Source organism: Hemitrygon akajei, unplaced genomic scaffold (genome assembly GCF_048418815.1).
Source record: "Hemitrygon akajei unplaced genomic scaffold, sHemAka1.3 Scf000049, whole genome shotgun sequence".
In the NCBI taxonomy this organism is placed as follows: domain Eukaryota; kingdom Metazoa; phylum Chordata; class Chondrichthyes; order Myliobatiformes; family Dasyatidae; genus Hemitrygon; species Hemitrygon akajei.
Window position 1 is genome coordinate 7572250 of NW_027331935.1, and position 14600 is coordinate 7586849.

General features: G+C 42.6%; 1 protein-coding gene across 1 annotated transcript; it reads left to right on the top strand.

Moving 5' to 3' along the window:
* The first annotated feature begins 9322 nt into the window (after positions 1-9322).
* Positions 9323-12257, top strand: LOC140721012 (probable G-protein coupled receptor 139). Its single transcript, XM_073035876.1, has 2 exons — positions 9323-9584; positions 11356-12257. The coding sequence occupies exons 1-2, from the start codon at positions 9323-9325 to the stop codon at positions 12255-12257; spliced, it is 1164 nt and encodes a 387-aa protein (XP_072891977.1).
* Positions 12258-14600: the final 2343 nt, after the last annotated feature.

Genomic DNA, 14600 nt, shown 5'->3' on the forward strand with positions numbered 1-14600 from the left:
TTCTTCGGGATGAAATTGAGACTCAACTTTTCAGTTCGTGTTCAAGTTTACTGTCATGGGCATCCAAGGTGTAAATGTCATGAACGATCGCTTTCCTAGCAGCAGCACGTAGTATTTCAAACCTGACAAATGTAGATTAAATAAATAAGAAAGAATAAATATGATATTTAATTTTCAGGAGAAAATAAACAGATTTGAACAAATGGATATTTATGGATGATCCGGGCTGCGTTATCGGAGAATTAGCATTTCGAAGCTGTTGTCGCAGAGCTGAGGATGCGTTATGGTTTCAACCGAGCACAGACAAACAGAAAAGCTTCAGCACAAAGCAGGCGCTTCGGCCCGCAATGCTGTTCCGAACATGTACGCACTTTACGCAAATTACCAAGCGTTACCATAGCTCTCTATCTTCTAAGCTCCATGTACCTCTCCAGTAGACTCTTAAAAGACCCTATCGTAGCTGCCTCCACCATCCCCGCCGGCAGCCCATTCCACGGACTCACTACTCACTGCGTAAAATCTTACCCCTGACATCTCTTCCGTACCTACTTCCAAGCACTTAAAACTCTGCCCTCTCGTGCTAGTCATTTCAGCCCTGGAAATAAAAAGACTCTGACTATCCTCACAATCAATGCCCCTCATCATCTTATACACCTCTAATCCTCCGTCGCTCCAAGGAGAAAAGGCCGTGTTCACTCAACCTGTTCTCATAAGGCATGCTCCCCAATCCAGGACTTCTATAGCTCCCACATTCTTCCTGTAATGACGTGGCCAGAACTGAGTACAGTCCTCCAAGTGGGGTCTGACCACGGTCCTATAAAGTTGTAACGTTATGTCCCGGCTCCAAAACACAATCCCATTTTTAAGCGGAGATTGACAGGTTCTTGATTATAAACCCTGTCAAAGGTGACGGAGATACGGCAGGGGAAAGGCATTGAGAGGGATAATATATCAACTATAATGGAACGGACGGAATGGCCTGGTTCTGCCCCAATATCTTCTGGTATTATGGCCAAATTTATTAAGATTATTAGAACTCCCAGTTTTGAATTATTATTCATAACTCCCAGCCAAGCCCTCTGTCTTTCGTGTGACAAAAGATGTAGGCTCTGAATTCTTAAAAGTGATAGCTTCGGTATATCAGCCTCCAGATAAACCTATCACGATCAGCACCGGATTCGAACTCACGCGTGCAAAGTACAATGGATTAACAGTCTATCGCCTTAACCTCTCGGCCACCTCGTCTGCTCTTCAACCGTTTGTGTTTTATTTTTCTAAGTTTATTTCCGATCACTTGCAATCCCCGCTTATGTTTCACACATTTGTTTTCATATTCCAGTTCTGTTTTCCTTGGCTGCCATGGTTACCAGAATTCCTAGGCACGGATAAGGATAATTTCACGATATGCACCAACCACAGGAGAAAGGAACTAACTTTGAAAGGCACATCGGACGCTCTGATCGTGCTGCGTTAGAAGTATTGATTCCGTGCAGTGTACACCCGTGAAACCTGTGAGTATTTTTAGTTGTGCAATGAGCAGTGGGCAGCTGTGCAAATGTCTTCGGTCCATTTTTAAAAGGTTTATATTCAAACACAAATGCATTGTAAAATATGCCAAATTTTCCATGAATCAAGCATTTTAAAATGGAAGTATAAAAAACGACATTTAAATATTCTTTGTTAGATTGACTTAACTGTGCTAATTATATCCTTCACATACAGTATATGTACAACTAGATAGTCAATAAATGATAGAAATACAATTGTGTCAGCATCAATTAAGCAGTCAGATGTCCTGGTGGAAGATGCTGTCCTGGAGTCTGTTGGTCCTGCCTTTTCTGCTGCGTTGCCGTTCCCGGATCGAAGATGATGGAATAGTTTGTGATTGGAGTGACTCTGACCCTTTTTACACACTGCTCTCTGTAACTGTCCTGAATTGTGAGAAGTACAAATGTATACATGTGCTGCGGTGTCCGCAGCGCTCTCTGCAGCGTTCTGCGATCGAGGGTAGTACAGTTCCCAAAAACAGGCAGTGATGCAGCCAGTCAGTATTCTCCCAATTGTGATTCTATTGAAATTTCATTGGATTCGGGGGCACAAGCCAAATTTTTTCAACCGTTTGAGGTAAAAGATGCCCACAGCCGGTATGTACAGACCACGTGAGATCCTCGGTGATGCTTATGCCGAGCAACTTAAAACTGATAACCCTCTCAACACCGGGCACGTTGATGTCAGTAGGCAGAGCATGTCATTTGCTTAGTCCAGCTGAAAATACATTTATTAGCATGTTTATTTTAATTAAGTTGTGGTATTTTACAAAATTAATTAAACTGAAACTTTAAAAATTTGCCTGATTGCAAAAACGTGGCTTTGCACCTAACACAGCGTAACTGCAGCCCGGAATAATAATAATAATAATAATAATAATAATAATAATAATAATAATAATAATAATAATAATAATAATAATAATAATAATAATAATAATAATAATAATAATAATAATAACAACAACAACAACAATACTTTATTGATCCTGAATGGGAAATTCTTTCGTTACAGCAGCAACTTTTATAAACACACTTATCAGCGTGCAGTCTTAACTAATGATAACTTACAGGATAATAAATAAACAATAATAAAGTAAAATAATATAAAATAACAATGTAAGAAATGAGAAAAACAGAGACTATTGAACTATGATGTATTCTCCTGTCGCACAGGGATGAACTGTTGTATATCTTTATTGCATTTGTTAGGAAATATTTTTTACAAAAATCCTTGTGGCAACAGTGCTGAATATTCTGTTGGAAAGAATGTTTTGCTCTTTATTCTGTAGGTCATGGAGAGGACGTGCCAGATTGTCCGGAATGTATAAGAGTTTGTTCAGTGAACTCCTCTCTACCCACCTCCTCTTGTAACAAACACGCTGGGCTGCATCCTAAACACAGACCTTCGCGCGACGAACTTAGAGCTGAGTCAATCTTCTCACCCAATGAAGCAAACATTAAAAGATTTTCAACACACAGGCACCGTTACAGACATCTTTGAAACTGTTTCGTTGTGAAATATGTATTTCTGGCTTTCATGTGTAGCCACACATTGCTAGTCACCTGTGAAGCACAGACCGTTAGAGTGGGAGCCCACAGCTCACAGGGCCAAAGCAACTGCAGAAAGCGTCTACTAGCGATTTATGATCCCCGGCAATTTTTCCTGACGACATCCAAAATAAATAGCTGCCCTGCCCATCCTACCGCCTTTCGGAAGCAGTTATGTGAAAAACAGCAGCAGTCATTCCGCAAAAGTGTTCCTTTCACTGATCCATTTGTTTTTCCACTGCTGACAGAGTTAGTTGGTTAAGTGACTTTTCACTGTTTATTTTAGCTCCGAACGTTTTAGTGTGCAGTGCTTTTATCTTAACCGATGTCTTTTCAGGGGAATTGGAAAGATCAGATCGAATCCACTGGTATTCCCAGTGACGAGTTAACCATCGCAGGCACTGCTGCATTTCCGGTTTTGTTGGCCATCGCTGGTTACCAACATTTTCAGCAGATTTGAAAATAACTTGTTGCGGGGCGGTCGGCAGCACGGGGTTTGAATCTACCTTGGTCTGGGACAGTGATTCTCCTACTTCAGTCAGGGTATGAAGCTTAGGCATTGCGATTTTACGATGCAGACCAAGAAGACGCTGCTGCGACCGCATTGGTAATATTTCCTGTTGAGTGCCGCCGGCACTGTCTGATTTCCAGCATCTTCAGACTTTGCCCTGTTTGCAATATTGCGTTCGGGTTTAGTTGCCTTTGAACAGGGAAGGTGCCAACAAGATGGAACATATGCATTGAAGATCATCGAAGATGAAGACGGGACTCGAGGGACGTATTCCTCAGGCTGGATCTTCTTGCACTGGTAAGGTCGGAGAGGCGTCTTATATTATGTCGAGAGATAACGCGCTTAATCGTTTCCCCAGGGATGGCGAATTTAGTTGTATAGGGCATATATTAATGACGAGAGGGAAAGGATGTCAGGGGAACTGAAGAGTTAACCTTTTCTGCCGTTGTCTAAAATGACCTGCCAAGAACTTAGCTCAGTCACTTCGATCAACAGCATTTAGAGAGCACAGGAAAGTTACATCGACTAAAGGGATCTGCGGATACCAAAACGCTGTAGAGGTACATTGGCCAAGCCCAGCTAAATGAGACGATGCAAGCTGACAATCCTGTTCGGTATTGACCATTTGCGCTTTCCCGTGCTGTGTGTCTCTGTGATTTTTTGACTTCATGAATCTACATATAGTACGAAAACCTGTCACCGGGCTTGGATAGAAACCTGTATCGATAGCCGGTTCTGCTTACAGTCAATTTACTCAGCGGTGAGAAAGCCACCTTTGTCAAACAATACACGTCTAGGGTCGGTATGATGTGGCTCTCACCAAAGCGGAAAGTTGAGTTGAGACAATGGAACGGTGGGTTAGTTGATGAAACGCCGATTGAGAGAATGCTGAGTAAATGCTGCCGAGACACAATTATCCGTAGGCATGAAATAACAGATCACAGTAGCAGGCAGCCGTCGATCCCAGGGGATCACGTGTTTGCTCGTCTGGTGGACTATGTCCTCTCCATGGTTCAAGACTGGGCGGGAGTTTTGAGGAAACGGCTGTTTGCCCACGTCTCTGGTGCAGTCTAAAGGAAGAGAAGCGCCAATGCAGCCTGGCACGACTATCATCGCAGAGGTTACCAGAGTGAATTTTAAACAAAATCAAACTGCCTTTGGGATCCCGGCTGCAGATTTCATCCTCGAGGTTTACTCCGGAAGCCTTTTCCCCGGGTGACGATGGCCGCAAGTCAGCGGAGACTGAAAAACAGTTTTGCTTGTCTACGGCGGGCTGCCGTCCGAGACTGACGATCCCCACCCGCTGGAGTAACAGATGGTACATCCATTCGTTTATAAATAAACTGCATTTACTAATTTCAGCTTCATCAAACAGTTATTATGAAGAAAAGAACATAAAATAATAAAAACAGAAAAGGCGCCATTGTAATTAAGCCAGTTTAAATGTGCATATTGCTGGAGCTTCTATCTTACAAAACCTGGGTGTGTCCGAAACTCACGGCGCCGACCTCTCATCCCTATTCACCGGTGGAACTTCCCATCTTGAACTCCTTCGACTTGCGAACTACCGCTTGCAATCGCACCTTCCAGTCGGATGGAATCCGACGGCCATCTCTCCCGATCTCCTCCCTGCGGTTCCTGCCACACCAAAAAAAAAGACCTCGATGCTCAACGATGTCCGACGTGAAACTTTCTCCTCTCATATTTCGCTAAAACACCAGGGCAGTACATTATTCCCCCGCCCCCGAAAAAAGTAGTCATTTTGTGTTGACTTTGCAATTGACTGAATCATTGTTAACAACGTAATAAAAATCTTAACTAGGACATTATAACTAGAATATGCCGTTTCTTCAAACCGACTCAGAGCCAGTACTTTGTGTTATTCACTGGATATGAAACGTTTCCAGAAGTGATCAAGTGTGGCGTCAGTATATCATACCAAAACGATTGTGAAGGGTTAATAGGAGCCGCATGAACAATGAATGATCGTTGCCGAACACATTAGGTTTTGGCCTCTGGTTGCCAAGTATTACAACAGGTTTGACAGGCAACCACACTGACGTTGTCGTATCTTAACCTGATTGTCCCATATGGTGATTAATTTGTGGAATTTGCATTATCCCAACCAGTGTTGAATGCCGCCAATAGATAAGGGAATTGTTTGAATTTACTTTCTTTTAACTTACTCAAGTTACACATTTTAATGTATCCTATACTTTTCATGTTGCGCTTCTCGATAAAAGAAGACATTTACTGAAGTTAAGTTCAGAATTGTGGTCATACGGAAAGTTGTGTGAGGGTTTGTTGTTGGTTGTACATAAATCATTAAGGGATACAGAAGAAACCGCACGTACTATCGAGGGAGCACCACTCCAGAGGAATTGAATGTTTAACGAAACACGAAGGACAACGAAGGAAAACTTTCAGCGGTGAGGGTCTGGAATTGACTGCATGGATGGTCGTGGAGGACGATCGACAGCATTGTCCCATGGGACTTCTTTAAACACACAATAATCGTGCTCTCTACAATGAGAAAGGGCAAAGGAAATATATAAAATGTTTACTGCGGAGCTTGTTTGGCTTGACAAGAGTTGAGCCCTTTGCATTCTGAACGTAATAGCGGTTCTTGTGTTCTGTCCAGACTATACCCAGATTTACATGGTGGCTCAGTAATGGAGTTAGGTCCGGGTTACATTATTGTGAACCGCAAGGTCGGATGCTACTGTCTGCAAACCCAAACATTTGTAGAAGTAGAAAATAAATCCTAAGCAACTATAGACTGCTTTGGGGAGAAAGCCTAAATACAGCCACATTTAATGCACCAAGTTACAATAAAATATATATTATTTTAACTTGATGCACTAGGTACTCACGACGAGAGAATTTGATTGCACCATTGAAATTACGGTTGGGACAAAACAGATTGCTCCACTCAGTTGTGCTCATCGACTTGCGGACTGATCAAGAACGTCAGTTGGGATAGAGAGCAGATCCCTTTTGATATTCCAGTACGACAATATGAAGACAGGATATGTACTGTTGGAGTGATGTGGATGGATACTAAGTCTCTAATCTAAAACTTCGGAAACAATACGGATCTCCGAAGCAAGCAGAAGCACATATATACAAAATTATTTAGGGTTTGTAACCACAGGAATTTTGGAAGAAATTGCATCCACTAATGATTCGCCCATATGGTCAGTTCAATGAAAGTTGTAGAGTCACCGGAGATGACTAAGAATAGAATCGAGTTATTCTTTTACAACATCTACTGTAGTCAAGAGTCCAGAGACAAGGATTAGACAGTGTATTTTAGCAAAGCGGTTTACTTTACTGGATATAAGTAATGATTTAGTTTTGTTGCATTGAAAAGTGAGTGTTAACATACATTTGTTTTCACTTGGCAAGGACAACACCATACATGGAACGGTCTGCTGTAATGATTTCACAGTTCCCCGACCATTTTCCACGAATGGTTTGCAAATGGACTGAATGCTCTTTCGTCTCCCCAGTGTTTACTTCAATATGTAGATGATCTCTTCGTACAAAGACCCGAGAGGAGCATTATGAAATACTTGAGAAACTACAATAACTCTTACAGGAGATGGGATTGAAGAGGAACCATGAAAATACTCAAGTAATGCAGCAGCAGGTTGGTGACCTGGGAGTGCTCATAACCTGGGGAGACGAGAGATTGATAAACAGGGTGTGGATGCTGTGGTAAAACCACCTCTACTCACTGGCGTGAAGCGATTGAAGTAGTTTCTCAGTTTGGCGGAGTATAGCAGCGACCACGAATCGGAAAGATCAGATCTCAATCTGCCCATTTCCGAAGTTTAATGGACATTCGGGTAAGTACAGGAATTGAAAGGGTTTACAAAGTTATTGGTGAACTGAAGGAAAAGGAGAGCAACTCCAATAGACATCTCATTCATTATGAACAAAATGATCCAAAGTGTGTTTTTGTATGTATAACTACCAAATAGAAAGAAGGATTTCATACTGTCTGCAAAGTATTTGAAACAGTACATTTGCCTCCAATCCATGGGGCAGCGTCCTATCGACAAACAAAGGTCACAAACTTCACGAGGTATGACCATCCAGCTTTTCCAGACCGGAATTGCACGGAGAGTAAATTCAGACATCTGGCTTCGTCGTTTGGACCTCAGAGAAAATGTACCGAAGGAGGACATAGCATTTTTACCACAGAAGCCAGAATCAATGCGCATGAGAGGATTCGTCCCTCCATAGTCATTGGAATCAAATACTATCAAATTAATTTCTTTGAAGAATTCGTTTGCCTTCCTATAGAGAATGGCCAAGCTGCGACGTTTTCAGCGCAGAAAGGCTTAGCGAATAGTCAGGCACGCCTGTCAGATCCGCAACACCTGTGGAAGAGCTGCAACTCCGCAACAAGTGTGGGAAACATTGAGAAAGGACCAGCATTTGATTATTTAGTTTGTTCGCACTCCAATGAAGACTCAGGCTGACAGTGTTCTCACCCTGCTAACGGGTCCTGGATGCAAAAATAAATGACCCCCGAAAGACTTAGAAGATGAGCCCTGTAAGGATTCTTACGTTTTGGCCGCCAACTACGTAAAAAACAATAATAATTCAAACGGTCACTGGCTTCGCACTGACATTATTTACATCTAATCCGATTTTTAATCTCAGTTCTGAATCGCAAAAAGAGACACATTCTAGACAGATTGACTAAACGTCATTTTGAACCGCTAACTCTTCATGGATCTCGATTAGACACCCCAGCCCTCATAGACGGAACAGAAGAAGAGCCAGTGAGCAATTTCAAGCCCCAGGCTGGCAATTTCTCCGAGTTTCTATCCTGGGCCCAACATAGGGATGACGCTGTAAAGACGGCAGAACAGCAGTTATATTTCATGAGGTGTTTCGGGAGATTTGGTATGGCACACACTCGCACGTTTCTGCAGATACACCGGGGAGAACATTCTAACCGGCTGTATTGTCGTATGGAATGCGGGAGCGGGGTGTTGGGGTTGGGGAGAAGTGTATCACTACACAGAACTGAAATAAGATGCGGAGAGTTGTACGCTGCACTGCTCCATAGCCTCTAAAGAATAGAGGACAACTTCGAGAACGATGCCTCAGAAAGCCGGCGTCTCTCGTTAAACACCCACATCACCCAGGACATGCCCTGTTCACATTTCTACCACCTGGATGCACTTAGCGGAGCCCGAAGGCAAACACTTAGAAATACAGGAACAGCTTTGTCCTCTTCACTATTTAATATCTGAATGGACATTGAAAACAACGAACGCTACCTGATGACATTTTATACTTTATTTAAATGTATAACTATATATTTACTTTATATATAGTTTATTTATGTTCACTTTATTAATTCAGTTTCTCTACTATAATGTATTAAGCTGTACTGCTGTCACAAAGTCAAAAAGAAAGTCACGGTGTATATCAGTGATATTAAAACTAATTCAGATTATAATCTGATGCGGACATATATTCTGTGTACTGCAGTGTGCAGCGTGGAATTAAAATGGTTAATTGAATCTGCCCCTCCCGCTAACGTTGTTATTTGGATAAAATTAAGCGCAGTCTCCCTGGGGCTAATTTGACTCCTTGGAGTGTCTGAAACAAATGAGTTCTTCATCAGCGATTCATTGACGTTAATAAAAGCAGCTGCTCCGCCTCTGACAGACACTAAAATCTGCAGAGGATGGAGAGCAGAAATCACAGCCTGACGGTAATCAATTCCACCATTCTGTCAGCGGATCTGAAGCTGATGAATGATACAGAAACGGAGAGAGAACTGAGAAAAGTCGATTTTAATGTTCAATGGATGGGAAAAGATGTGTTCTGGGCATTTACCGAGCTTACGGAACATTATGGCAGTTTACCACTCGAAGATCGGATTGTTTTGCTACTTAAGGGTATCCAGCCAATCTACTTCGCTTTCCTTGCTATTATTGCGGTTCCTGGTAAGTTTTGTTTTTATTGAACTATTCCTGATGCAAGTCATGTTGAGCTTTACACACAGTTCAATTTTACTCCACTCTCCCTGCCATTGTGCCTTTCCGTCTGCACTTATGTATAATTACTAATATGTCATTATTATATCTTTATTTATACTCCCGACGATATATTTCGGTTCAAATAACCCTGTCTGAAAGAGCTGAGTTTTTTTTTGTTTTTTTTTGTTTTGTAATCGAATGAGAACTAACTAACTGGGCTAGGTTTTACAAAGGAATAAACACTTGGAAGCTTCTTTGCATACTACAAAGCTCTGCAGCCAGTTAAATGATCGCCTTATTTAGTTAATGCTAGTAAATTAATTAAGTCCACTCTGTATTGAAATTTTGGTGTAACCTCTTTCCTTTTTTGATGTCTTAATGATCCGAGGACTAAACGATCCAGACCTACTTCTCAAAATCAAACACGTTGCACATTAACAATTACAAGCTTTCTGATATTTTTCTAAATGTTCCCGTTATTTATCCCAATACTCTTTCATAAAATGACATATTTTTCTCTCCTACTTCCATTCTGGCTTATGTTCTCGATTCCGTATCTCCGCCCTCCGAGAGCTGTGCATTCGCAATAAGGTATCCAATTTGCAACTTCGGTTTTCCTGCCGTTTTCCCATCAGAATACATTTTCATGAGATGATATTCCAGGAAGTGCCTGCTGAAGCAGGGATATTGATTGGGTGCCAACTCCTCGAATCAGACGTGTAGCCTGTCCAGCTTAGTTCTGAGAATTTGCTTTCAATCAACTCTCTGTAAATTCAGCCGCAGGATTTATTGGATTGTGCTTCTTAAACACAATGGAGCCCTCGACAGGCAGCGATTAACATAACACACTTCATTCCATTGGCCAACTTACTTCCTTTCTATTAATTACCATTTTGGTCACCACACCGTCTCGTTTTTTTTTTTCCCGGATGTTAAGTTTTAATAAGTCTTTCTATTCGGAAGATCGTCCAATTTAAAAAAAAATCGCTCTTGTCTTTAATTCGACAGCTGTTACTGTAAGTATTCATGCTAGTAAATTCTATCCCCGAGAGAACGTCTGCATTAATCTCTGCAATTATATAGGAGACAGGGCGTCTAATCCTGCAGGGTCATTGTTGTTTTCAGGTTTTTTTTTGATATTTCATATCATTATTCATCAAACCCTATCTGACTGTTTCTATTGTTAATCCTGTCGCTTTCTACCTTTGTGAAAAAAAAATCTGCAAGTTCTTGCTTTCTGCCGGCTTGCCGCATTCTCCGAGGAGAAAGTGACAACTTATCCCTTTCAAATCGCCTTTCATTTGCCATGATTTCCTCTCCCTTTGCTCCTTTCTTGCTATGTGTCTATTTCTATTTTCGCCGTGTTGTTTTCTTAACCCTCCCTGTTCGCTGCCACATGCAGAACAAAACAAAACCGAGATGTTGCCCATTTGTCACGGGGCCCTTAGGGGGAAGATGAAGGTGCACGGTGTATTCTCACACCCCTGTACAATGAGAACAAAGACCCCATGCACGAAAATAGCGGAAATGTCAAAGATCGAATTGAAGATCTGGCTCTCTGTTCTATTCGAACGTCAGTGGCCTGTAAAGATGGGCAAAGTTTTTAGGAGGAGTTTACTAGTTTGAAAATAAGACCTGAACTTAGGTATTTATGAATTTATGAAAACATGAATTAACAATATTGTGTCAACAAGCTAAACTTGTTTTCACATATCGATGTCTATTTCCGTTCTTTCAGGCAATTTGCTGACCATTCTGATCCTGTCACGTGGAAAATGCGGTCTCTCCAAATGTGTCACTCTCTATTTGGTGGCTATGGCCGCGGCGGATTTAATTGTCGTCATCTTTGACCTGATACTGAGGCACATCCCGATGGTTTACTGGCGGCAATTTCACTTCCCCTGGCCAGTTCCGGTCTGTAATATTCACGCCGTTATCCTTTATGCAGCGACAGACTGCTCTGTCTGGTTCACAGTCTCGTTCACCTTCGACCGGTTTGTCGCCATCTGTTGTCAGAAGTTGAAATCCACATATTGTACTGAGAGAACGGTGGCTGTGGTTCTGGGAACAGTGACCGTCCTCAACTGCCTGAAGGATTTGTTTTGGTATTTTATGCTGACGGGTGAATATAACCTTCTTAGTGATCCCTGGATTTGTTGGGAAAGAGGTGGTGTTGTTGGCTCAACTCTTTGGGCAACGATTGAGTTCACTCATTATTTCCTCACCCCGGTCGCTCCTTTTTTTCTCATTCTCCTCTTCAACACTTTAACCGTAAAACAGATTTTAACAGCCAGCAGAGCTCGCAACAGACTTCGGGGTCAGAGCAGCGGGGAGAAGCCCAGAGACGCTGAGATGGAAAGTCGAAGAAAACCAATCATTTTACTCTTCGCCGTCTCTGGAAATTTCATCGTGTTGTGGGCGGTCTTCATGATCCACTCCATCTGGAATCGATTGTGGTGGCTGGGGTTTCGATCGATCGTTCCCCCTAATTTTGTGCAGAAGATGGGCTTCATCCTGCAGCACTTGAGTTGCTGCACGAACACGGCCCTCTACGCAGTAACCCAGAGGAAGTTCCGGGAGCAGCTGAAGAGTGTATTTATTTATCCTGTTACTCTAATTGTGACTTTCAAAAAGCGGTGAGAGGTGAGGGACATAGAGTAGCAGATTCTGAAATGAATATGTCTCCCTCTATGTCCTTCCCGTCCCAACGACTTTGTTCCTGTCCGCTTCTGACGCTTAGAGCGGCAATGAATGTCTTCCATCTCTCTCTGTACTTGGCTATCTTCTATACTAGGCCCTAGGTGTGTTTCAGAGCTCTCAATTCTACCCCTACAGTACTGCGCCAGGTAATCATTGGTCTACCGTGTGGCCCCCGTCCAGTCAGCGTTCCAATGAATGTCTGTGCTGACGATGGGGATTTGAGTCAATTCGGTTAATTACAACCGTTTAGTTTTGTATCCAGAGTGAATTGGTAAATTTTCTCGATGTCTCTGTATTATTTCCTTTCTAAGAAAAAAGTTGTTGTCATACTTCTTTCATTTTATAAAGAAAAATAAAGTAGCGTTATAAGTCATACATTAAAATGCAGGGTTTCGATTTCTATTTTGTCTATACTGGATTTTAACGCGGCTTCTAATCTTGCATCTCATGTCCTCTCTGCCCTTCAGTTTTTCTACTTCTACCTGTCCCTGATACACACACGTTCACAGATGCACAGGCACAGTCAGACTCAGGCAGATAGAAAGAGTGAACTAACACACATGAATGCACACACACGCACACACACACACACACACACACACACACACACACACACACACACACACACACACACACACACACACACACAGATGCTAACTAAGAGGCTCACACAAACACAGACACGCACACATGAACACTAATCGATTTTCCGGCTCAGCTGTCAAATTAGCGTTCCGCTTGTTTTGTATTATAACTGCCACTCTGGTGTACCATTGCTCCCAGGAGTAAAGCCGTCAATGATCATGGGAGATGGTTGGTAGCTTGTAATTAATCGAAGTAAAAACAATCGGGTTTGAATGCAGACTGAAATACGTAATCGAGCCGGTAGACGACGGACTATTCTCAGGGCATGGCAGTCCATTCATTTTTCATCGGATGGCGGGGGAAGTCATCAAGCACTTTGTTTATATGAGATGCTGTTAGTCGGCGTCATGCACCATGTCAGAATTCAGAGTGTATGTGTCAGTAGCCACAAATATGGGATAAAATTCAGAATGAATTGGAGTCAGAGATCAAGCACACCGGCTTTGATCTCAGCAGGTTGGAGGGTCAGTTGTTTTGAGTAACTTATTTATATTAAAGGACACTTTCTACATAATTATACCGCCATCTCCCGGTAAACACGCCTCTACTTTTGAAATATATTATCGGAGAGAAGGCTTGAAGCATGTGTTAGCTTCAAAAATCAGGGTGCGCTGGTATAACACAACAGCGTCAAACGCTGTCACACGCTTACAGGATTACAAGATATGCTTCGGTCACTTGTCAAACACGGGAGCAAGAACTAAGGGATTTCAGGTCAGTGTTCAACAAAGGCGTCCGTCATGGGGATCGGTTCTCAGAGAAAAGTGGCTTTGGAGGCAAATTAACATTCACAGCCCTCAACCTATGGTGGGGTCTGGGATCACGCGTATTAGGTCAGCTCTCAGTGTGTAGTGGGGTATTATCTTCACTTGGAGTCATATGACATGGTGATAGGTTCAGGCGATAGGTACATGTGTGCATCTATTCTCAGTGTGATCTCGGTCAGTGGTTACACATATGCAATCAGATAGCAGCGAGTAGTGTAGTTAGTGTTCGCAGACATCATGTCAAATATCATTAAATGGTGTGGCCAGAGGTCCGAATACAGCGTGTTCTGGCGTCCGGGGTCATACAATGGGGTTAGATAACAGGCTGCGGTAGCGTCAGTGTCACGTGTCCGAGTTTGCTCTCAGATTGTGGCTGTGTCAGGGGTCACGCACAATGTCACAAATCGGGGTGAATTTGGGTTGGTGGTATAAGCTCCCGGTTATCTCTGGGAGTGTGTTTCGGTCAGGCAACACCCACCGGGCTCAGATCTCAGGAAGCTCTAGGTCAGGTTTCACACATAGGAGTCAGTGTATTATAGTTTCCGAGCTGTCCAAGGTCGCTGCATTGATTGTATTGTGATCACAGTCACACATCCAAATCAGGGCTGAGGGCCTGGTGGGGTCAGCAGTCAACCACTTCTGTAAAATGAAAGGGTATGATAGAGTCTAACCTTCACATGTCAGGGTTAGGTCTCAGTAAACAGTGCTGTTTAGGATCAGATTCGTGGTGGCGTCTCAGTGTGTGGCTGAATAAGAGTTGTCCGATCTGAGTAATGAATGGATGATATGTCTGGATGCCATGACAATGAAGGGCTTTCCCTGTAACTTGGTACAAATGATAACAATAAGTCAAACATGAAGCACAATTTCA